This window comes from Schistocerca serialis, chromosome 10, assembly GCF_023864345.2.
Source record: "Schistocerca serialis cubense isolate TAMUIC-IGC-003099 chromosome 10, iqSchSeri2.2, whole genome shotgun sequence".
Classification (NCBI taxonomy): Eukaryota; Metazoa; Arthropoda; class Insecta; order Orthoptera; family Acrididae; genus Schistocerca; species Schistocerca serialis.
In genome coordinates, this window is record NC_064647.1 from 142,873,907 (window position 1) to 142,900,750 (window position 26,844).

A 26,844-nucleotide genomic window follows, 5' to 3' on the forward strand; every position below is an offset into this window, starting at 1 on the left:
ACAATAGCTGAGGTAAGCTATTATGCAGTCTGCGCAGTTTCCAGATTTCTATCAGTTCAGAGCTAGGGAGCCAAAACAGAGAAAATGTGCTGATCTAGTAACTTACATAATGTGGCTTAGCGCTTTACTGTAAATACAGTCAATAGAAACTTAAAAACTCAAGTGTAACTGTTCAAATACTTCAAGAAGGAAGCTATTAAGAGCATTAACTGGGATTTGACAGTCTGACAGCAAGGAAATACAATCAATGTGCTACAACCTGACAAAGCCTAAAAAATACAGTTACAGTAATTGTAATTGAATAGATAAAAAAGTATTACAGTTTGCAAGCTTTCAAAGCCAGTGGCTCTTTTTCTTCTGGAAGAAGTGCTGAAGAGGAAGGAAGAGGGGTGAAGGAAAAAGGACTGGTGAGGTTTAGGAAAAGGGGTAGAGTTCGAAAAGTTTCCCAAAACAACGGGGCAGGGGAGACTTACCAGACGGGATGAGAAGGAAGGACTGACTGCTGGTGACTGCATCAGACAAGATCTGTAAACCTGAGAGCTTAAAGATGGAAGATATGATAATATGCAAGACAGAGATTAATGCTAAAACTTCATGCACGAGTTAATAAGAACAAAAAGCTAAGTGCATTGTATGTGATAGAGCTTGGACAGGGACAGCGAAAAATAGACAGGTCAGAAAATGAAGGATATAGAAAACTGAAAGGGAACGAAGAAAGGAATAGTTCCTGTGATGAGATGCTGAGACTGAAGAAATTAATGTAAATTAAGGCCACGTGGGTGGTGAGAATAAAGGACCTGTTGTAGCGCCAGTTCCCACCAATGGAGTTCTCTGCAACAGAATATTGGGTGATGCCAGTATACACCCTCTGCCTATGCCCATTCATCCTGATAACTTGGTGGTAGTCATGCTGATGTAAAAGGTCAAACAATGTTTACATTACAGCTGGTATATGAAATGTGTCATTTCACAGGTGGCTCTCCATTTGATAGTTGACATTTTGTCATTTACAAGGCTGTTATAGGTGGTGGCAGAAGGGTGAATAGCACCCCCCCCCCTCCCTCACCCCCACCCCCCCCATACATTGTCTGTCTGCTGCTGATCATTTCCTCAGTCAGCTCCCAAACCTATGACATCCATCTTGACCTTAATCAACTTTATACTTATAAACAACTACTTCAGCTACGAGGGGCAGACATACAAACAGATCACGGGTACAGCCATGGGAACCAGGATGGCTTCCTCCTATGCCAACCTTACCACGGGCCACTTGGAGGGGGCTTTTCTGCGATCCACAAGTCTTCGGCCCCTGGTTTGCTTTAGATACATTGAAGACATCCTAGCCATATGGACTCTTGGTGAGTCTGACCTGTTGAGATTCCTGGAATCTCTACATATATTTCCACAATTAAATTTCACATGGTCCTATACCGAATGCAATGCCTTTCCTTGATATTGATCTCATCCTGACCAAAGGTTCATATTAAACTTATGAACAAACAACAGTGCTTACAATTTGATACATATTGCCTTTTCCATGTCAGGCATTCCCTCTCATATAGGTGAGGTCCATTCTGTCCAAGATTTTGCCCTCCATGCCTAGAACAGCTTCTAATCGCCCTCTCAAGTACCCTTTTCAAATCCTATGCTTCTTCTGTACTTATCTCCCTACACTATGGCTCCTACCCCTATGACCATCCCCACTGCAAGACTTGCCCTATTCACCCTCCTACCACAACCTATACAAGAGCTGTAGCTGGCAAAACATATGCTATCTGAGGGAGAGACACATGTGAAACGACAAATGTCATTACCATCTGTCGTGTAAAAGTTGTTTGGCCTTTTATATAGGTGTGACTATCACCAAGTTATCAGTTAGGATGAATAGGCATAGACAGAGGTTACATACTGGTAACACCTAATATCCTGTTTCAGAGCATGCTCAACAAAATGACAGTCGTGACTCAGTGCCTGTTTCTCCACATGTGGCATTGGATTCTTCACCCAGACACCAGTTGTCAGAACTCCGCAGGTGGGAACTGACACCACTACACATACTTGGTTCTTGCCACCCATTTGGCCTTAATTTACATTAATTTCTTCAGTCACAGCATTTCTTCACAGTACTATTCATTTCCTCACTCCCTTTTAGTTATCTACATCTTTCATTTTCTGACCTGTCTATTTTTCGCTGTCCTCCTCCCACCTCTATCACATACAATGCACTTAGTTTTACGGCCTTATTAAATAAACTATTTAGCAGTAATATCTGTCTCCCATACTGTCCAATCTTCTACCTTTAAGCTCACAGATTTTCAAATCTCATCTGGTCCAGTCCCCAACAATCAGTCTTCCCTCCTCGTCGTGTCCGGTAATTCTCCCCTGACCCAGGGTTCTGGGTGACTTTTCAAAATTCTACTCCTCTTCCTGCCCCTTCAACCCTTCTGCCAGAAGAGGGAGCCACTGCCTCCAAAAGCTTGCAACTCTAATACCTTTTCTATGTGTGTTCTGTCGCCGCTTGGTGAGTAGATTTTTTTATCTATTCAATTATGTGTATTTTTAAAAATTGATTATTTTTATTTGTAAATTACAATAATTGGTTTATTAACTCCATTAATTGTTCACTGAAATCTTAAATTCCAAATTTTCAACCAATAGCTTTAATTTCTCAATTAGAACAACATACTTATGCCACCACCTATTCAAGTGTTGGCATTTGTCAACCGATTATCTTGCTGAAAAGCTACATGCAAAATTGTGTTTAATACAAATTTACCTGGAAATCATCCTCTGTATTGGCAAGTTGTTCCTCTTTCTTGGCTTTCTTTCCTAGTTTCTTCTTCTTTCTCTTCTTTTTGCTGCCAGATTCCGCTTCTTGAATAGATTTTAAACTGAAATGCTTCTTACTCTCCTGGCCACTATCTTCCAGCATTAGAAGCTCCAATTCAGCCTAGACAATATACTTATGGTTAGAGGACATTAATGAGAAACTTATACTTGCCGTTACATATTTTTCACAAGCACTGTGCATGTGCATCACTAACCCACATCCCAACACGCACGCACACAAGAAACATTCCACGTGGGGAAAATATATATAAAAAACAAAGTTGCTGTGACTTACCAAACGAGAAAGCGCTGGTAGATAGACAATAAAAAACACACAAACACACACACAAATTTCAAGCTTTCACAACCTATGGTTGCTTCATCAGGAAAGAGGGAAGGAGAGGGAAAGATGAAAGGATGTGGGTTTTAAGGGAGAGGGTAAGGAGTCATTCCAATCCGGGGAGCGAAAAGACTTACCTTAGGGGGAAAAAAGGACAGGTATACACTTGCGCACACACACAAATATCCATCCGCACATATACAGATACAGGCAGACATATGTAAAGGCAAAGAGGTTGGGCAGAGATGTCAGTCGACTGACTCGCGCACACACACACATATCCATCCGCACATATGTCTGCCTGTGTCTGTATATGTGCGGATGGATATGTGTATAGGTGTGTGTGTGTGTGTGTGTGTGTGTGTGTGTGTGTGTGTGTGTGTGTGTGTGTGTGTGGGCGCGCGTGGGCTAGTGTATACCTGTCCTTTTTTCCCCCCCATAAGGCAAGTTTTTCTGCTCCCAGGTTTGGAATGACTCCTTACCCTCTCCCTTAAAACCCACATCCTTTCGTCTTTCCCTCTCCTTCCCTCTTTCCTGATGAAGCAACCTTAGGTTGCAAAAGCTTGAAATTTGTGCGTGTGTTTTTTATTGTGTCTATCTACCAGCGCTTTCTCATTTGGTTAGTCACAGCACCTCAAAAAAGAGGAGGAGTGGTGATGTGCTGGCCCTTAACTACGTTGCCTCAGACTCGAGAGTTGAAATATTAAAAGTTGTGGCTGGTTTCGTTGTCTAGAGTCTGGGATATGTAGTTGCCACATTACAGGCCAAATACTGCTGAGTCTACAATATACAATCTGAATATACACGTGAATCGAATGGTCGAAGCTTCCTATCACTCGGTAGTTGCGAATTTTGAATGCAACAGAGAGATTTATAAATGAAAGATTGCAATTAAATAAAATCTGCAGGTACTATTTTTAACAACTTCAAATGATGAGTACGATAGCAGAAGTATGTTTAAGAATGCCATTTATTACTGTAAAACTCTTATTGGTGTCGATGGTCCAGCAATTAAATAAAATATAAGTTGAATAACAGGGAAACAATAGATTCCTACTTCACATAATTAGTTATGAACAACAACATAGCTCACAAGATATTCACTTCTAAACGCATACTACTACTTCACTGCACGGAAATCTCACAAATGCACAAGTCAGCACTACGAAATATTTCTATCTCCTGCGACCACGTGCAAACTGCTCCACTCTCCAAGTCTTTCCTGCGACCATACATCGCTGCTTCCCGTCCAGCACTCTCCCATGTCCTGTGCGACCCGATCGTCGTGCCGTCCTGTTCAGTACCCTCCTGTGTCAAGGGCCATTCGATGCTCCTCCCTCTCTTCTATACAGTCTCCCCAATAACGAGTGCTGTGATTGGCTAGAGCGCTCCTGCCATTTCTCCAAGCCAACACACACCCTCAAACATATTGAAACACATTCAAAATACTGGATTTACATTTGTATAACTTAAATTTAAATAAATATTCCTTCAGCTGGACCATAAACACGTTCTAACATCCATAATAAACCCATAAACAAATCAAATAAACTTATATCAAAGGAACAGAAACAAAAGCAGGCCAGTAGCCAAATGTCTCTGTGCTTTCTAAAACACAGTAAATATTTGACCAATTTCTTCATGACTAGTATATATCGGATATAAACAAAGACATAGACAAATAAATATATTTATAAGCATGCTGCTACCATTTTTTTGTGTAACTGTGGAGTACTTGTGGCCTGATGTGACCATAGATTTTGGAAATTCATTACTGGGCGTTACTTATAAAATTTATAGTCAGATACTAAACTTTAAACTAATAAAGATATTGAAAATCTGATTACATCATCAGAATCATCATGCAAATAATGGTAATGTACATGTTTCCTTTTAAGGTATCACGATTCCCCTAGCTATTATTAGCTTCTACATGAGCTGTGAAATGTCTGCTATTATGGTTTCACAAAGTCCACCACCTTTGGCACTCCCAGCATACACAGCTCCTTCATCGACACAAAGCACAGTCCTCGACACTGTGTCAACATGGAATTCCCAGCCACACGGTTGGCCTGGAACACATGCTGGGGCTACCCCTCTTGCTCCGGCCGATGCTCAGCACCACATGGTTGCCGAGGAGACCCGGCTTGGTGAGCGGCCCATGCAGCCATGCCAACTCCGAACTTAGAACATTTTCAGGGTGCCACAACTTGCCCGTTACCTCACAAGTGACAGGTCGTGCAGCTATCACTGCACAGATAATAGGGCGTGTGACCCCAGACGTGTCAACAAGAACTACTGTGAACTTGTTATTAGCAGTGGGACTATAGGTAGGCACAACTCTAGCCTGTCTTCCATTCATGCTACAGTATTGACATACACAGTCTGACTGGTGCCGTCAAAGGATAACTTGGAAGATGCAATTGCACACCACCGTCTTCCACAAAGAAAGCAGATTATGCCTGCATGCAAGTGATAGTCATTTGTGCATATGACATAGACCTGTTAAGTGCTGTCTCATTGAGTGGATTTGTCCAAGACACACTGAAAAAGCTACAACTCTCATTCACCTTTTATGTTTCTGGAGGGGAGGCTAAGCAATGCTCGGTACATGCAGAATGTTGTTAGACCTGTTCTTTTGCCATTCTTGCGACGAGAAGGTCATGTGTTGTTCCCACAAGACAATGCTATCCCACACCCACCCCTGAAACTCAATGTGCTGTGCAATACATGAAACAACTTCCTTGGCCAACACAATCTCTGGACTTGTCTCCAATCGAGCATGTGCGGGATACAACGGGACGAGAAATGACTTGTGTGACTCGTCTACCAACAATTCTTACACAATTATATGAACAGGTCTAGCAGTCATGGCATAATGTATTCCAGGACAGTATATGCCATATGCACAATTGACTGGATGCCAAAGTCAGAGCCTGTGGAGGCTACACCATGCACTAATATGGGTGTTTCAGCATGGGCTGATACCTGGCATCTCTGAACCACTTGTGCTACTGATCTTTAAATGTAATTATTCGATATACTCCATATGCACCATTGCAACAATAAATCTTGAGTGAATTGGAAACTTCCAAAAGGGGTATTTTTTTCTGGCAGTGTATATTCTAATTTTTTTGTTTCCTCGAACCACTGCGCAGTCCAGTGCAGTAAACTAATAAAATCAAGAGTCAAAGGAACACCCTACGTTCTAGAAGACAATTATTCACTGGCAGAAACCCATTCACTCAAAATATTTTTCTCAAAGCACTGCTTTTCCTCCTTACTTCGACTCCATACAGACAATGTCTCAGGGAAAGGTCTAAATAACGAAAAATTTAACAGGTAATGCAAGGTGTGAATATGATATAATTACCTTTCTTCGTTTTTCTTCTTCATCATCGTCATCATTATCATCACCACCGTCTTGCCGTTTCCTTTTCTTTTTCTTATTTTCCTTTGGCACTGTATCCTCCAGTTCCTCCTTAAAATACGGATCACTCATGTCTATATCTGAGGGAATTTCATCATCACTGAAAGGTACAGCTTCTCCATTCTCCTCCTAAAATGTAAAAAACATAAAGAGCATTAATTTACAATTACTACGATTCATCCCATTGTCTTTATATCATTACTATATTACTTATTCAAGCACAGAAACTACTCCATCTGCACTAGACTTCTGGTGATACAAATGGGTTGTTTTCACAAAAGAGAGGGCCATAATTCCATAGACACCAAGTGAAATGCTTAGAAGACATGCAGGCTTAAAAGATAGAATGTGTATCATCTTTTGCTAAGCATGTGTAAATATATCATCATATTTCTTTATAATTTTAAGAAAAATGTATCACAAGTCTCAAAGGTGATTGCAGTGAGCAGATGACAAGTCCAAGGCTGAAATAGCAAATGAATGGTTGAATCCCCTTTAGCAGTCAAACAGCAAAACACAGTGGAACATACTACAATAAGATTCAAAAATATTGTTACTTTTTTATACTTTATGTGCTATTCTTTTTGGCTGAACTTATATTTTTTACTTGCACTGACAGTTCTTGGACAGCAGTGGCAAGGAATTCAGTTTTAGATTATATAGCGAATGCTAAAGTGAAGGTCCCCCTATAACTGGGACCGTTAATCCAAAGATCAGAAGTCAAGAGTGTACCACTTCCAACAGGATTGTGCACTGTGCTGTTTAAACCAATCTGCTGATTGGCTGATTGGTGAGAGCTTTACCTTTGCCTCAACAGTATAAAACACTCTCAGCCATTTTAGAGGTGTGGTTTCTTTTTAGCTTTTGATAACTTCACTGACTATTTTCTTTTAATTTTCCAAAATTTCTGCGTTAGATTTTAAACCAAAAATGGAATATCATGCAGTGAGGCGACAATAATTCAGGATAGGCATTTCGGGATGTCACTACATTAGTACCTAAGCTAAAATTCAGTGTCCTCAAGTAAAATAGTGAGAAGATGATGATCAAGGAGAGAAAAATATTAATTTTGGATATTGGTATTTGAAACTGTAAAATCACTATTAAAATCATTTAAACTTAACTTTTTGGATGGACACAAAGATGTACATCTACACCTACATGGCTAGTCTGCAGCTGACAATGAAGTGCCTGGCAGAGGGTTCATCACCTTCAAGCTATTTCTCTATTGACCCACTCTCGATAGGTGTGAGGAGAAACAAACACTTAAATCTTTCCATGTGAGCTCTGATTTATTTTATTACGGTGATCATTTCTCCTAATGTATTTGGGCACCAACAAAATACTTTTGCACTCCTTCCTGCTGCAACAAAAAAGTCCTTTCTTTTAATGATTGCCACCCAAATTCACTTATCATATCCGTGACACTCATTCCCCTATTTCTCAATAATACAAAATAAGCTGCCCTTCTTTGAACTTTTTCAATGTCCTCTGTCAATCCTATCTGATGCGGATGCCTCCTCACACAGCGATACTCCAGAAGAGGGCGGACAAGTGTAGTGTAGCCAGTCTCTTTAGTAGACCTGTTGCATTTTCTAAGTGTTCTCTCAATCAATCATAGTTTTTTGTTTGCCTTCCACATAACATTATCTATGTAATCATTCCAATTTAAATTATACGTAATTGTACTCGCTAACTATTTAGTTGAATTTGTATGATTAATCATATAACCAAAATTTAGCAGATTTTTTTTTTTTTAGTACCCATGTGGATGTCTTCACACTTTTAATTATTTAGAGTCATTTTCCATTTTTTGCATGCACTGATACCTCATCAAAATCATTTTTGAGTAGGTTTTGATCATCTGATGACTTTATGAAATAGTAAATACAGCATCATCTCCAAACAATCTAAGGGGGCTGCTCAAATCATTTTTATAGATCAGGAACAGCATAGGGCCTATAACACTCCCTTGGGGAACACCAGATATAATTTCTGTTTTACTCAATTTTCCATCAATTACTATGAATTGTGACCTTTTTGACAGGAAATTGCAAATCCAGTCACGCAACTGAGATGATACTGCATATGAATGTATTTCCATTAGAAGTGGCTAAGCCTTCTGGAAATATAAAAATATGGAATCCACTTGTGAGGCCTACTGATAGCACTTATTACTTCAGCTGAATAAAGAGCTAGTTGTGTTTCATAAAAAAAATATTTTGTGAATCCATGTTAGCTATCTGTAGTAAACTGCTTTCATTGAGGCAATTCACCGCACGTTCCAAAATCCTATGGCAAATTGACGTTAGTGACATAGATCTTTAATTCAGCAGATTATTTGTATTTCCTTTCTTTTCTTTTTTGCTTCCACAATAGTGTTACGACCTGTTTTGTGTACCATGGAGGAATCAGTACCATCGTTTATGAATTTATTTGGTATATATCTCTCAACAGCCATCATCATCATCAATACTATTTCTTTGAATTTAAACCACATCTGGTGTACGGGCTACGTACCTGATCAAATCTTTCATGTCTGATAAGCTCACTTACATACTACAGTACTAGTCACCTGCTCAAAAGAGCACACTTGTATCATTGGATCGCTGTAGAACTGGTACCAGTTGGTTACATGGCCCTACAATAGTGGTGTGTCGGCTGTGAAGTGGTGCTTATTGACAGTTGGCAGTACGGAATCATTGCTCTAAGGTGTGGTGATGTGGCAGACTGGAGCCATCACAGATGGGCAAATGAAGTTGCCTGATTTGTTAGTGCATTAGTGTGGATCATCCAACGTATCCTGCAAGGCATGGTTTACCACTCACAGCTGTAAAACATGGAGTACGAACAGTGGCCATAAAAAGAGCCTAACTGACAGTAAACAGAGACGAATCAGGCCTTGTCAATGACAATCTCTTACAAACTCAACAGCAATTGCAGATCCATCTTGTGCAGTTTCTGAATGAACATTGCAAAGAGAACTGCGTGCAACAGACATTTGGAGTCATGTACCTTGAAAAAGGTGATTTCTACGAGTGACGCATTAAGCTGCATGTCTTCAGTGAGCCAGACTGGAAGTGTGTATCGTGGTCTGATAGAGTCACAACTTTTCTCTCTTCTCAAACAGTGCAAAGCACTGAGTGTATCAACTTTTACCCCATAATTTGTAGGAGGGTGCTGTGTTGTCTTGGGAGTAATTTTTGTATCACGACTTGGGCCCACTCATTTTGATTAGTGTGGACATGAACAAGGATGATTAATTCAATATTAGCAGTGATCAAGTGCTGATCTTGCCTCTACATCTTCACCACAAATATTTTGTGAACATTTCCATCTTCCCAGGTGGCGAAAGCTGTGTTCACAGAGCTGCCAGCATACATTCCCGGATGACGAACCTTATGGCATCTCGACTGGTTAGCTAAATCACCCAGTTGCAATCCTATCAAAATTGTCTGAGGCTATTTGGAAGTATGGGTTGAATGTAACACTCAGTATCTTTGCAATTTCGTAGCTCTAGAGATGTGGTTCCCAACCTGGCAGTAATTACCCCCTAAGAGGGGCAAAATTCAGTCGTGAAACTATTGTCGTAATTTTCAAAGACTCTAATACTGATTATATAAGTTATCAATAATTACTTTTTCTCATTTAGTAGCATTATGCAGTAGAAATTGTGTGTTCCTCACATTACGTAACAAACGCTAAATATCTCAAGAAAGTGTCTTCTCCGAGTTGTAGATAGTACCAGTAGTTCATTACTCATTTTGAAACAGGTAAATGAATTAATTAACAGCATGAACCAGAACCTGCAGTAGTTCATTACTCATTTCAAAACAGATAAATGAATTAATTGACAGCATGAAATAGTAGTAACTACATAAAGGCAACTATAGCACTGTATACAGTATTATTATTATTATTATTATTATTATTATCATCATCACTAGTGGCTGCAGCCAGTCATAAAGCATTAACAGACTGCAGTCTTCCAATTTCAGCCAGTTCAGAAGTAAGGAGTGCAGCAATCAAGTTATTTATGAACAGTAGGGATAGTGCACACATTTTAACTTCATTGATTTGAAATCGGTCTGCAGTGTGCAGGTCAAGCAAGTGTTTGCAATGGAAAGGACTAATGCAGGGGCAGTGTGATTTGTAACAAGTGTCTACCCTCACTGTGAATAGTTGGATAGCTAGCTTTTTTACCTGAGAAAGAGTTGTGGGTAGCACTTGCAATGCACCTTGAATTGCTTTGTCATTCATTCTAAAACACACACACACACACACACACACACACACACACACAAACAAACAAAATGTCATTCATCTTTCATAATTTTAAAAATGTAAGTGTTCCAAGAAAAGTCTTTCATTCTACAGTTCACTTAGGTGTTAATGTTGCTGATAATGTGTTTTCACGTGTGCACAGAAAAGCTGAAGGAACTTCTAGTCCCTCTTTCTATCTGAGCTGAGACCATTATCAAGATGGAGGCAATGCTAAACAGTTTTAGCATGATGTCCCAGGGGCATCCAATTTCTTCTCTGGTCTGCATATTTTCTGAGGATAATAAGAGGGTCATTCAATAATTAAAGAGACAAATTGGTCTGGGGAAAAAAACTGTTAGTATGGCAAGTTCGCTACTTTTTTGGCTTTAAGTCGGCATCGCTGAGATGAGCCCTGAGCAGCTGATGTATCAGCATTGTTTGGTTTACAAGCTCAAAAATACATTTCAAGACGGCGAGTCTGCTTGAAACGTCCACATTATTTGAACAATGTTCTGTTACTCGTTTCTTACTTGCCGAAGGCAATCGGTGAATATGTACTGCAGAATGGCTAAAGTTCATTTTGAAGGTTTATGAATTGTGCAAATTTTTACAAGTGGGTAGAGCAGTTCAGAAATTGTTGCGACTCAGTGGCTGACAAATACCGTTCTGGCTGAGCAGTTGCAGTTTCAACTACCTCACTCGAAAGTCAAATTGGTGACATTATTCGTGCTGACTGCCATATGACAGTGGAAATTACAGTTGATAAGGTTCAACTTAGTACTGGTACAGTTCATAACATTATCTGTAACAAACTGAAGTACCACAAAACATATCCAAGATGGGTCCCACCGGAGTTGATGCGGCTACACAACGAAACAAGGTTGAGAGTGAGCACAGAGCTAAAGGAACATTATGAAAGAGAAGGTGAGCACTTCCTCAACAAAATTTTAACTTGTGATGAAACTTGGGTTCACTATTATGAACCAGAATCAAAAAGACAAAGCATGCAGTGGAAGCACACCAACTCAACTGTCAAGAAAGAATTCAAAACCCAAGCATCAGCAGGAAAAGTCATGTTGACAGTATTTTGGAGTGTTGAAGGTCCCGTTTTTGTGATTATCTTGAAAAGCAGCATACAATGAACACCCAAGACTATGCGGATTTGCTTTTAGACAAGGTGAAGCCAGCCACGAGAGAGAGAGACATCGTGGATCTCAGAGGAGAGGTGTGACTCTCCAACAAGACAACGTATGTCCTCATATTGCTCAACTAACCCATGAAACCAACAACAAAATGGGCTGGGAAGTACTGCCCCATCCCCCTTACAGTCCTAATCTAGCACCTAGTGATTTCCATTTGTCTGGTGCACTGAAGGAGGCATTACGTGGGATGAGGCTTCAGGACAATGAAGACGTGAAAAGTTTGTGGGAAACTGGTTCAAACATCGAGATAAAGATTTCTTTGCAGCCAGAATAAAAAGACTCGTAGCTCGTCGGAACAAGTGCGTAAATGTTCAAGGGGATCATGTTGACACGAAGAAAAAGTATTGTTTTGTAAAAATAAACACTTTTTTCTCCAGACCAATTTGTCTCTTTATTTACTGAACGACCCTCGTATGGGTCTACTTCTATTTACGTGTTCTTGTAATACCATAACTAGCTCAAAGCTGTAATGAATGACTGACAAAAACACGACAAATATACAGACGCAAGCTGAGGCCAGACCTGATGGCTCTGCTGCTTCAATTTCTTTCTCTCCTCCCTGCGCTGCCTCCTCTTCTCGCGCTTCTTGGCGAGCATCTCCTCGAAAGGCGTGGCCTGGCTGCCACCCGACTTGAGCCGTTCTTTCACCAGCTTCTCCGTCTTCTCCTTCAGGCCCAGCCCCCACGTCACTTCCATCTGGATGTCCTCTGCCCTCTTTTTCTTGGCCTGTTCCTGACGCTCGGCCTCCTCCACTAGCAGTTTGTACCGCGACAACATGTCACCGTTCTTCGACTGTTCTTCTTCTGATGCTACGAAAAAGAGAGATAAATTATTTAAAATGAGAGGAACTACAGTGGTTCCAAAGATGAATACTTAAGGAAAACCACATTTCTTGTCATTAAAACTGCAACACCTGGAAATACTACAAATGAAATCTTGATAGCACATGTTTATAATATAGTAGAAGGAGCACAATATTTTTAGGATATTTGGGCATACACACGGTGTAAAATTTAACACACAGAGCTGCCATCTCTGGCAGCAAAAAGGACCCTAACGCAGCTGGGCATACAGTCAAACTGAGATGGGATGAGATGAATATGTCATACCATGCCAGTCATAGTGTCTAGTCAGTGGTGGCATGACAATCTCTCAGCAACTCACAACCAGATGTTTTCTCTGTCTGAGAGATCTGGAGAACATCCTGGTCAGGGCAACTGTTTAACATCCTCTGTATTGAAGGAGGTCAGGATAGAATGGGCAACACACGACCTTGCATTATTTCGTCACAAGATGTCACAGAGAACTCATAGATAGGGCACAGTCACCATCATCATCATCATCATCATCTTGGACAGTTTCCAGCCTCTGGCCAGGTCTGTGTGGAACATGGCCTCTCCACCATCTTCTGTCTCGCCAACATCTCTCCATCTTCACCTTGGTCCAGTCTTCTCCTTTCTTCTGGACGCATTCCTCTACTCTTTTCGGCCATCTGTCTCTCGATCTTCCTCTTGGTCTCTTTCCTTCCACTTTCATCTCATGTATCCTCCTGTGTATCCTCTTCTCTTCCATTCTCTTAACGTGTCCATACCATCTCACCCTCGATTTCTCTATCTCCTCCTGTAATGTTTCCACCTTCATTAACTCTCTGATCCTCTCATTTCTTAACCTGTCTATCTTTGTCACTCCAATACCGTTCCTCAAGAATTTCATCTCGCTAGATTGTACTTTGCTTTTCTCTCTTCCTTTCACAACCCAGGTTTCGGATCCATATGTCAGGATCGGGACATAGTATGACTGGTATATAACCTTTTTACTGATTTGGGGTACATCCTTGCTCCATCTCAGGCTTCTGACACTCTTCCAAAATGCTTCTGCCTTTCCTTGTCATTTTTTCCATCTTCCTAAGTACTTGAAACTCTCCACTCTCCTCAATCATTCCCCACCAATTGTTATTCCAGTTGTTCCTCTCTCCTTCTTTGTTGTTGTGATAATCATCTCACTCTTACTTATACTAAATTTCATCCCACATGTCCAACTGTTCTTGTACTTCCACCTCCTTATTCCCCCAAATCATCAGATCATTTGCAAACACCACAGCTTTCAAATGGCTCTGAGCACTATGGGACTTAAGTTCTGAGGTCATCAGTCCCCTAGAACTTAGAACTACTTAAACCTAACTAACCTAAGAACATCACAACATCCATGCCCGAGGCAGGATTCGAACCTGCAACCGTAGCGGTCGTGCAGTTCCAGACTGTAGTGCCTAGAACCGCTCGGCCACTTCGGCCAGCTCCATAGCTTTCATCTTCCTTCCACCAATTACTTGTACTCATTATACCATCCATCACTACAATGAAGAGTAATGGTGAAAGTGTACTTCCCTGCCTCAAGCCATTCTTCTGTTCAATCCAAGCTGATCTCTCTCCTCCCACTTCCACACAGCTCACACTTCCATAGTACATTTCCCTTATCCTCCAAATAATCTGTTTTGCTACTCCTCTCTTCCACACTTTGCTTCTACGTACACTATCATACGCTTTTTTAATGTCCAGGAAGGTGATTAGTAGATCTGTTCCATATTCATAGTGCTGTTCCTGCAGATGTCTTACAACAAAAATTAGATCCACCATGAACCTTCCTGTTCTGAAGCCATATTGCTCTTCTCTCATCCTTCCTTCTAATTTTGCCAAAATTTGTGCTCCCAAAATATTCTCAAAAATCTTAGCACAATGACTCGTCAATGTTATCCCCCAATAGTTCTTGCACTCTTTTCTATTTCCCTTCTTAAAGATCGGGACAATTATTCCCTTCTTCCAGTATTCTGGGATCATCCTCTGTCCCCACACAATTTTCATTACTTTATATAGCCATTGTATCCCCACCTCTCCTGCTGCTCTCACCATCTCTATACTTGGCTCATCCAGACCTTAAATACATCAGAAATGTAATAGCTGCTGCCCATATTACCAGCAGTGAGAACTATAGGTACGTGTGTTGTCTAACCAATCGGTCAGATACTAGGTCCGTATGATGACAAGTTCAGTGTGCCAACATCTGTTGTCTTCAGAGCCTCCACAGACAGATATGTCCATAGTCATACAGTACATGGAACCAGGACTCGGAAAAGACAATGCAGTGCCACTCCTGCGTCAACTGTTGTCATCCCTCCGCACAATTGTCAGCCCAACTCTCCCCACTGCTGCAGCACAGGAAGGTGCAAGAATCACCACCATGGTGCTCCTGATGCCATCACACAGACTGCGTCGATACTTGTCTTGCTCCAAATTAGCCCATTTCCTGGAACAATGTACACGATGTTGCTGTAAGATTCTACACGGATGAGTATATATTATGTCCTTCCTCTCGGCCACCAGTCATGTGGGACCGCTGAAATTCCGCACAACAATGAGTACAGCCCTCCCGAACTCGGCCACTACATATTTGAAAGTGCCGTCATAAGCTGACCGATATGAGCACCTATATCGCTGAACGATGAACTGTAGTCTCGAAAGACCACAATCCTCTCACTGTCAGGCCCCGGCACATGCTGTCAGATGTTTCTCCTTCTTACAGAAAACATGCTGTCAAATGTTTCTCCTTCTTACACAAGTCATAACACAATCTTCTCAAAAACAACTAATGATCAAATGCCATTTCTGAATGAGTAACTTACTGTGAGATCTCTTTCACATTCAAAATGAGGACGGCACTACTCTTACCCAGTTTGTGAGGCTGCATTAAAATATTAATTGTTTGCATATGCTAGCACATCAGTTTCATATTTCTTGTATGCTGCCTTCATGGTGTTGCAATTTATTGGACGACAGTGTATATCACCTTGACAGAAACTTCCTGGCAGATTAAAACTGTGTGCCGGACCGAGACTCGAACGCGGGACCTTTGCCTTTCGCAAGCAAGCGCTCTACCAACTGAGCTACCCAAGCATGACTCATGCCCCGTCCTCACAGCTTTACTTCTACCAGTACCTCGCCTCCTACCTTCCAAACTTTACAGAAGCTCTCCTGCGAACCTTGCAGTTCTGTAGTTCTGAAAGGTTCGCAGGAGAGCTTCTGTAAAGTTTGGAAGGTAGGAGACGAGGTACTGGCTGTGAGGACGGGGCGTGAGTCGTGCTTGGGTAGCTCAGTTGGTAGAGCGCTTGCCTGCGAAAGGCAAAGGTCCCGAGTTCGAGTCTCAGTCCGACACACAGTTTTAATCTGCCAGGAAGTTTCATATCAGCGCACACTCTGCTGCAGAGTGAAAATCTCAACCTTGACAGAAGTTGCAAGTATATGTGAGCACAGGATTTGTGCTAATTTTACATATACTTATACTCCCCTTTCACTTACACAGCTGTTTTGTGGGATATGGTACCTAAGAAAAATACACTATTTATTTAGCAAAACAGAGCAGTAAGAATATTATGTTATGTAGATTATCATACATTTTGTGGAGGTCTCCTCAAATATTCTGTAACTCTTATTCTCTCATTCCAGCAGATTTATTCCGTGACAGTATGTGTAGCTAATGATAAAAATCAGCTTCAGATGGACTCTTATTTACACAACCATAATATCAATTAGTATAGCTCAAGAAATTTTTCACATTTTAATGTAATACTGTGGAAATGCCACTGAAATTAACAAAATCATCACACACCTGTTGTCGCCAATTTTCACTTCAGTATCATTCGACAGGCCCCCACCCGAGGACAACAACCAACCACTCTGTTAGTCAACACGGACTACATCCCACCTTTTATTAAGTTTTATAACACATCTGCTGACCACTTAATCACTGGTTACACAATCTCCGTAGGCCTCACATGATTGGCGACAACTGTAGGCTACTTCCATGTATGTTGCATTTAAGAAGCAAAATAAGACCAGAGTTCATAAACTGTCAATCAATCAATCATCTTCAACATTTTAAAAAGGACACAACAATTCTTTGAAAGTAATGTGAAATAAGATGAACATCAACTAAAGCAAAACATGGGTAATGGATGACAATGACAATGATCATGTTACTCTGGTGCATGCGTTCGTAGCATTTTTGTTTTGCATTTTGGTGTTCCAGTTGCTATGGGTTTACTTACCAACTGTAATATTTTTATTCGTCTTTCACCACAGCTGTTTCAGTTGACATGTTGTCATTTTCTCACTTGGAGATGGTGAGTGGTCTGTGGACACTAAAAAATGGGAGTGCCGTGTGGAGAAATCAGAACATTTCTCACATATTATTCTGTTTGACTTCAATAAAGGGATGACAGCAGCCAGAGGCATTTCCGCTATATATGGGCACAATGCCACTGGACACATGGCAAGAAAATGACTTTCTCACTTTGAGGAGGATCGTTTTGACACTAGTGACTCTCCACATTCAGGAAGGTTTTAGAGGTTTCATGAACACCATTTAAGCACATTAATTCATAATGATCCACATCAGTGTACCTGAGAACTGGCAAATGTGATGAACTGAGATCTCATTCCACTAACATGCACCATTTGCATGCAGTAGTGGAGATTCAGAAATCAGGAGTATATGTATAACATGCTGTAAGCCACAGTCACAAAAATCAGCAGGTGCCCTGATGTGCATCCCGCTTGCTCATCACGGATTGGTTCATGAACAACACCAACCATTCCTATCCCGTGTCATTACTGGTGACAAGAAATGGTGTCTATGCTAGCATAAAGAAAAGAAAGGAATGGTTGAACCCAAACAAAGCAGCAACTCTTCATACAAAGACCTGCGAGCATCCACAAACGATAATGTTATGTATCAGGTGCATCTCTCTGTTGAACAATCTTTAAGGAACTTCCTTATCAGATGAAAATGCATTCCAAACATAGCTTGACAAATTATTCACCTCAAAACCATGTGATTTCTACTCACTGAATTTAAAAGTTACCCCAGCATTGGCAGGCTTTAGTAAATAATGAAGGAGACCATATTATTTGTGACTAAAGTCTCTGTTATGTGTATCTATTGTGTTTATTAAACTTATGGAAAAACACTATGAACCTACACACCAATGCAATATATAGTGTTGAGTGCACAACACCTGGGTCTTGAGTAACCACATGGAGATCTAACAGGTGAGTATCGTTAAAAGAAATCCACTCCGCTAAAAAAATAAAGTACTGAATTCTGTACACCATAGGCATCACAAACATATAGATCCATGCGTAAGAGGGTCATGTCCTACACTGAGTCAACTGTAGAGGAAATAAATCAGGTGATGCTGCAGCAAAAGTATTTGACAGCCTCCTGTTTAATGTAAAGCACAACATCGATAATCTCTACTAATTTAAATGAGAATTAAAAATATACATCATTAGCTGCTCTTTGTACAAATTATCTGAATATTCAGATTCGGGGATTGAAAATTTCAGTTAGCCGCATGTCAAGTAGCATGTGATCGAAAGTATCTGGACACCTGGCTAAAAATGACTTACAAGCTTGTGGCACCCTCCATCAGTAATGCTGGAATTCATTATGGTGTTGCCTGGATCCTGATGCAGTTTGGAATTCCTGTGTGATGGTCTGGATAAATGTCTGCCTATTACACATTACGACCCTCTTCAACTGTTGGCGGTCTCTTTCAGTCAAGAGACGAGGTCGTCCTATACACTTTTGTGCTGTACATTTACCTTCACATTTCCACTTCACTATCACATTGGAAACAGTGGACCTAGGGATGTTTAGGAGTGAGGAACTCTCATGTACAGATGCATGACACAAGTAACACCCAATCACCTGACCACATTCAAAGTCTATGAGTTCTGCGGAGTGCCTCATTCTGCTCTCTCACTATGTCTAATGACTACTGAAATCGCTGATATGGAGTACCTGGCAGCACAATGCACCTAATATGAAAAACGTATGTTTTTGGGGGTGTCCACATACTTTTGATTAGATAGTATATGTGATAAATAATAATGTTCTATAAATAGGATTCATTATTTAGAGGCATGAAAATATTTTCTTTGAAAAATAACTATGTAAAAAGTATATAATTAAGCTACTAATAGCAGCTATATACTATAACTGAAGAGGCAATGGCCTTTTCCTAACTACTAACTTTCATTATAATTTACTTGATTAAATATAAACACCAGAAGTGTGAATAGCATTAAGCAGTAAAGTGATAGATTATCGTTAATACAGTGTACCCACACTTTAGGTTTCTGTGTGTTCCTTGTCTTTTGAGAATGTATATTAATTAAATAATTATTAATTAATTAATGACCTCATCACTGATTAATATATTACACCTCATTTTACTTCGTCCATACAGAAGACATAAAAACTGCACTACTCACACAATTCGTCCTCTTCCGCGTTATGTTGGTCATCTCGTTCCTCCTCATCTGATCCTGACGATGCAAGGTACGCACGCAGGTCAGCATCGTCGATTTCATCTATATTTTTTACCGTCTGCAGTTTCCGTGTGATATCGACTCGTTGAGGGTCCGTTTCATCCCATGTGAGCTCAACTTTGGCTTGTTGCAAAGCTGTGTTAGTAAACAGCTTGGGTGCATACTTCCCAGGTTCTGGTAAGCTGTCACAGCTGTCTCGTGGCTCCTGAGAAACCCCCATAGGATTAGTCTCTGTACAAACATTAATTACAAGAAAACATAGCTTCTAAATTCAAATATTACAGTACAATTTTCAACTGCAAAGTCCACTAATAAAGATTATGATTTTATACATTGTCCATCACATTAACGGGGTCAGCTGTCAAAAGCTTGAATAACCACCTTTTGCAATGCAGACCACAACAAGAAGTGCAGAAAAAAGAGTCTGTGAGGTCATGGAAGGTACCAGTAGGGATATGGAGTTGTGCCAATTCCAGTGCCATGGCTGCTAATGACCCACAGAACAACAGCCCAATCGAGGTTGCTCCACAGATTCTCTGCTGGATATAAATTTGGGGCGTTTGGTGGCCAGGGAAGTATGGTAAGCTCATCCCGGTGCTCTTCCAACCACATACGTACACCGCAAGCTATGTGACAGGTTGCACTGTTCTGCTGGTACATGTCATCATGTTGGCGAAGGATGATGCTTACTTGTGTTCATCCACTACCAGAATGACTAAGTCACCCAGGGAATGCCACAAAAATATTCCCTAGATCGTAGCACTCTCTCCTCCAGCTTGGACGCTTCCAATGACTGTTGCAGGGTGTTTGCTTTCACACGTTTCGCACTATTTGTGCCAGCGGCCATCTGTCTGACGGAGCATAAAGCGAGATTCATCTGAAAAGGTCACACACTGCCAATCAGTGGATGTCCTGTCCATACCAGCGTGTAAATTCCAGCCTCTATTGCCAATGAACAGCAGTCAGCACGGGCGTACGAACCAGGTGGCTTCTGCGGACGCGACAATGTTCGGTGAATGGTAGTTGAGGAAACACTGTTGCTAGACCCTTGATTCATCTGGCTGGTCACTTGCTCAACATTTGCATTTCTATTCACCCGTACACATCACCCCTGACATCTAGGGTCTGATGTGTACCACAGTTACCTCGGTGCCAGTTTTGGATAGTGCCATTTTGCCGTGAACGGTATATTTTAATCACGGTGGCACGTGAACATTTTTCAAACTTAAGCCGTTGGCACACAGACCGTGCTGTCGAATGTTAACATTCAGCATGCCAAGCTCAACGTGCTGCTGAACACTCAGGAACGATGCGACTTGTGCATATGGTACAAGGGCCCCAACGTGGTATAAGCGATCACAACGCAATCCAGAGGCAGTTGAGGGATGTTTCTAGTTTGTAAATCACACTGTTTACTCAACAGGTGACCGTAAAATTCCCACGTTAGCCCTACTAAACGCACATTTCCTCCATCGTCCACGAAAAGGAAAGTACCATGTCCAATCAATAAGGACACAGGCTTATAAAAGTTGCATTACAAACAGTGCGGTACAAATTTGCAATACTTGTCCGCATAAGATAAACATTATTTCATCACTCCCACATTTTAGTAAAACCCGAAGGTCAGTCTTACTAGATCACTGTTCCTACCCAGTAGCAGAATCTTTGCAACATGTGAATTACGAATCGAAAAAGAAAAAGGAGCAATTTTTTTTTTATACAAGTAGTGCAAGCTGTCCTGTAGATTAAGCCAATCGAACAAAGTTACCCCTCAAAAAAAGGTGAACTTATATTTACATAACATCAAATATTATAATATATACTTATATTAAACTAATGATAACATATCAGAATCTAATAAAAGCGCGAATGTTAGGGAAAAAAAAAAGAAAGGTTTTGACAAGACACGAACCACCGCCCCAACCAACAACTACATGCAGAATGCTGACGCTACTCATTACCAACAACATGTCTTCCACTCCTAATCATATAATGTTAGCCCTTTCTGAAAACCTTAATCGTAGATATGTTACTAATTGAAATTTAATTACAACAAACTGTACCAAGAACAATGTGTTTTGGGTGTATATTCAGTGTGCTGCTGTCTTCAAATAGCCTACTCTCATAATACGCAAGTTACAATAATTCTTTTGCTACGAATATGATGTTTCTCATATTGGAATGAATCAAACTGTTAACAACAGGTTTTTCAGTGATTCTCAATTTGCAGGTGCTCAGAAACGGCATATATACATATAGGCCTGCAATGAATGCCAATATGGTGCCTTACAACTCTGTTCCGAAGGGAAACGGCGTGCGTGTGGTGTAGGTGGCGCTATGCCATCTCATTGGTCAACGCTCAGATGCATGCTCAGAATATCTGACATGCCAGCTATTGCTCTGCACGTTCGGAAGACTGCCGAACGTGCTAATCCACGCTATGACGTCAGAAACTTGGCACGCTCAACGCCCAACGTTTCGGATGCACGGTCCGCGTGCCGATGGCTTTAGCCACTTTGGAAATGCTTCTGCCCTTGGCCTGATAGCAAATGATCGTACCCTTTTGGACATCAAATAAATCGCTCCATTTCCACATCGCAACGACTGTCCCGACACGCTTTATATACCCTCCACTGCTAGGGCTGTTGCCTGCGAGTGGTTACTGAATGTTGACATTAAACATTGGTGGTGGTCACATTAATGTGACTATTGTGTAGCCAGATCAAATATGCAAAGGCAAAAAGCAATCTCTGCCTACCAAAACCCAACACTTGGGCAGCCGCAGAAAGAGTGGTGATCCTGTTACTACTGTGCTTACTGGTTTGGCACAGCACTGCACAACTATCACTTCCTAACAGCTACAATACACACAGTTACTGTGTCATTAGATCACCAACATTGGCAGCAGCTAGACACAAAACACACATTGCCTGAAGTCATCTTACTTCCACAGGCTTCAGCCAATTCGAAACTAGAGAGTTCTCGTTCAGGACATTACGAACAAACTAAACAGGGGTATTTCTTGTAACATGAATACACCAAATACTTGACATATGTATCAACCTTCCTAACATTTTCCACAATTCAGCAAGGAAGGAGGTCAGTGTTTTGTTGCGTGGCTTCACTACAGCAGTTTCCATTCTCGCACCTACCCTACTATTGCTAGTCTACGTGCCAACAGATACAGAAATGTGCCACAGATTTATATATAAATTGCCTACTACAGAAATTATTTGCTGAAAATTAATGAAATTTTCATGCAGACATTTATCATGTTTAAATTTTTCAATGTAAGGTAACCTTGAACACAAGGTCCAACACCATGATCTATTCCCTCGAGCGTTCTGCATCTATATATATAAAACAAAGTCGGGTTTGTTACAACACTTATAACTCGAGATCTGCTGGACCAATTTTCATGGTTTTTGATTTGTTGGATTTGTCTCCGCCCAGAATAGCATAATACATCTTTAAAAAAATGAAAAATTGACGAATAAAAATTTTCATGGTTTTTGATTTGTTGGATTTGTCTCCGCCCCGAATAGCAGAATACATCTTAAAAATAATGAAAAATTGACGAATACTTGAAAAATGCGTTATTTTCCCTAAAAGTTCTTTAGTTTCGGAGCTGTCAAATTTTTTTGTCAAAATCTGTAAGTAATGATTGACATTTATGCATGCGTTCATAAACTAATTAAAATGGATGAATAAACTATTATGTGTATTTTTTTTAAAAAAAGATTGAAAAATATTACGCGTGCGTTCAAAAATGTGTAATGAATACTTAATCATTTCAATAAATGCTCATTTGTTTATTACAAGTCAAACATTTGTTGTCCAATCCTGTCAAATACTGTAACCACTATTTATGTGTGCGTTCAGAAATTTATTTTGTGTAAAATGTCTCGAAAGTTCAGGTAGGTACTGTTATATTTGTTTGTTTTAGACATTAATTTGTGTAAATTATTTATTAAATTAATTAAAGATTTATTCTACAGGTTAACAAAAGTGTAAATGTCTTTTCATAGGTTGTCTATGATTTTTCTTGATAAGCTATTGTCTATGTCTCGATTGTTTTATGTGGTTTTGTGCGAGTGCATATTCAGTATTACTATTAATAAAAATGCCGCGTCCTAGAAGATCTAATCTTTCCCAGCGGAGCCGTAATGCAATTAGGCAACGGAATATCGCGAGTCAATTATCTGACGAAGAATGAGAAATTGCCCGAGAAGAGCGCCGCGTTAGGATGGAGCAAAGAAGGGCCTTAATTCGTGCTTCTCAAACACAAGAGCAAAGAGAGGCAGCCCGTGAAATGGCTAGATTAGAAACGAGAAATCGTCGAGCTTATCGTACAGATGAACAGAGGAATAATCTTTGAAGTGCAAGAAGAAATGGTTCAAGTATTGATTTGAATCGAGCAGCGTTTCGATATGATTGCACCATCGACTATAGCTTGCATCGTTTAGTTTGCATTGGTCCAATGGACGTTGTTTGCCAGCATTGTGGCGCATTGAAGTTTGCTGGTGAAACGCCTGGTTTGTGCTGCCTTAGTGGTAAAGTGACATTGCCATTAGTGGTCCCGCCACCAGAGCCATTGCGTTCCCTGCTTTATGGCGAAACACTAGAATCACGACATTTTCTAGCGAACACTCAAAAATACAATGTCTGTTTCCAAATGACTTCATTTGGGGCGGAAATTATCGAAGAACACGGATATAATCCGACATTTAAGGTAATTTACGTTAAAAAATTTATTTTCTATGATTGTAAAAAAAATTTGGAATGTAGTTTGTTAGATTTCTGTATTTGTCTCTAAAATAAAAATGGTATGTTATTATTTGAAAAAAAAAAGTGTTTGTAAATCTAACTATAGCTATGGCTTTGAATTTACAGATTTGCCATCGCATTGGATCACTGCAACATATTGAAGGTGCACAGCACAAATTCTTGCAAATATACGTCATGGGCAATATGACCGGCGTCAAGGGATCAACACAGCTACGAAAAGAGCAATTCTCCAAGATTTGCAGCAAATGCAATTGGTCAGGCTGTTCAAGACTGCTTTAGAGCGCATGCCAAGTGATGACTATAAAGTTGTAATCAGAGCAGATAAAAGACCAGCTGGAACACATGAACGCACATTTAATGCTCCAACAATCGATGAAGTGGTAATCCTGATTGTTGGTGAAAACTTGGAAACACGTGATATTGTGCTTACACGACGCAATACTGGGCAACTACAAAGAATATATGAAACACACCGTTCATATGATGCGTTACAATACCCGCTGATGTTTTGGCAAGGAGACGATGGATATCACTTTAATATCAAAATGATTAATCCATTGAATGGTAAGATCAATATCATTGTCTTCATTTTAACTTGATATACATTTTATTCTGTTTGCTTTTGGTACACAAAAAAAGTTGTCACTCCTACTTTAGTAGAGAGTAACTGTAAGAGTCGTTAACCTATTAGGGGTTCTAAAATACAATTTTTACTGTATTTGTTTCAGGTGAGGAAACTACCAAGAAGGTCAGTTCGATGAATTATTACGCATATCGTTTGATGATTCGTGAAAATTCTGACAATTATTTGTTATGATTTCGTCGACTGCTTCAACAATACTGCGTTGACATATACGTTAAAATCGAAACGGAGCGCCTGACTTTCATCCGGTTGAATCGAGCTAAATTGCGTTCGGAAGAGTATATTCATTTACACGATGCAATAAGCACAGAAGGAGATTCAGAAAATGTTGGTCGATTGACTATTTTACCAGCGACATACACAGGTAGCCCGCGTCATATGCATGAATATGCGCAAGATGCAATGACATATGTTCGTCATTATGGTCGGCCAGATCTATTCATTACATTTACATGTAATCCGAAATGGATGGAAATGATTCAATTGCTGCTTCCCGGACAAACATCAAGTGATCGACACGACATCACCGCACGGGTTTTCAAGCAAAAAATTCGGTCACTAATAAATTACATTGTTAAGCAACACGTCTTTGGGATTACTCGATGCTGGATGTATTCAGTCGAATGGCAAAAACGAGGCCTACCGCATGCTCACATTCTAATTTGGTTAGTAGACAGAATTGGCCAGATCAAACAGATGACATCATATGTGCAGAGATTCCTGCTCCTGAAACCGATCCAGACCTACATGATGATGTAATCACGAATATGATTCATGGACCATGTGGCACTATCAACTGCCAATCACCGTGCATGGTCGACGGCAAGTGTTCCAAACGGTATCCGCGAAAATTCACGGCAGAGACCATTACAGGCAACGATGGTTATCCATTGTATCGGCGTCGATCGCCCGATGATAATGGTAGAACTATCACAACTAAAGTGAAAGGAAACGATTTCATAGTTGACAACAGTTGGATTGTTCCATATTCGCCACTTCTTTCCAAAACATTCAAGGCACATTGTAATGTTGAGTATTGCAATTCGGTCAAATCTATTAAATACATTTGCAAATATGTCACGAAAGGGAGGGACATGGTGGTTTTTGGTATCCAAACATCCAATATCAACGATGAAATCAATCGCTATCAAGTTGGTAGATATGTGAACTGCAATGAAGCAATTTGGCGTATATTCTCATTCCCTATTCACGAACGTTATCCCACTGTTGTACATTTGGGGGTGCATCTAGAGAATGGTCAGAGAGTATATTTCACAGCGTCGAATGCTGCTCAACGTGCCAAAACACCTCCAGCGACAACACTGACCAGTTTCTTTGCGATTTGTCAAAATGATCCGTTCGCACGAACGTTGCTTTACTCGGAAATGCCACGTTATTACACTTGGAACGCTACATCGAAGAAATTTCAATGTCGGAAGCAAGGCGATGCAGTTCCTGGTCATCCAGATACGTGTTCTGCTGATGCTCTTGGTCGTATTTACACAGTTCATCCGAAGAATGATGAATGTTTCTATTTGCGGTTGTTGCTGGTACATGTTCGAGGGCCAACATCATTTGAATCGCTACGAACTGTCGATGGTATAGTGTGCCCCACATTTCGTGCAGCATGACAAGAGCTGAATTTGCTTAAAAACGATACTCATTGGGACACGACAATCGCTGAAGCAATTATTTCTGCATCTCCAAGTCAGATACGCACATTATTTGCTATCATCATTTCGACATGCTTCCCATCGAACCCACGTGACCTGTGGAACAAATACAAAGATAACATGTCAGAAGACATTTTATATCGAATTCGTGTCAGCTCAAGAAATCCCGATCTTGAGGCGAAAGAGGAGATGCATAACCAGGCTTTGCTCTTGATCGAAGATATGTGTTACCTCATGTGTGGCAGTTTGTTAGTTAGGTTAGGAATGCCAGCGCCAGATCGCGGAATGAAT

General features: G+C 40.5%; 1 protein-coding gene across 3 annotated transcripts in view; it reads right to left on the minus strand.

Annotated features, from left to right (window-relative positions):
• LOC126425109 (ESF1 homolog) overlaps positions 1–26,844 on the minus strand; it is an 84,846-nt gene that overhangs the window by 15,976 nt on the left and 42,026 nt on the right. For all 3 annotated transcript variants that reach the window (XM_050088038.1, XM_050088036.1, XM_050088037.1), the window contains exons 6-9: positions 19,393–19,654; positions 12,587–12,873; positions 6,543–6,728; positions 2,777–2,950 (exon numbers count right to left, since the gene is read on the minus strand). In XM_050088038.1, the coding sequence (XP_049943995.1) occupies positions 2,777–2,950; positions 6,543–6,728; positions 12,587–12,873; positions 19,393–19,654 (909 nt within the window). The remainder of the gene's footprint in view (positions 1–2,776; positions 2,951–6,542; positions 6,729–12,586; positions 12,874–19,392; positions 19,655–26,844) is intronic.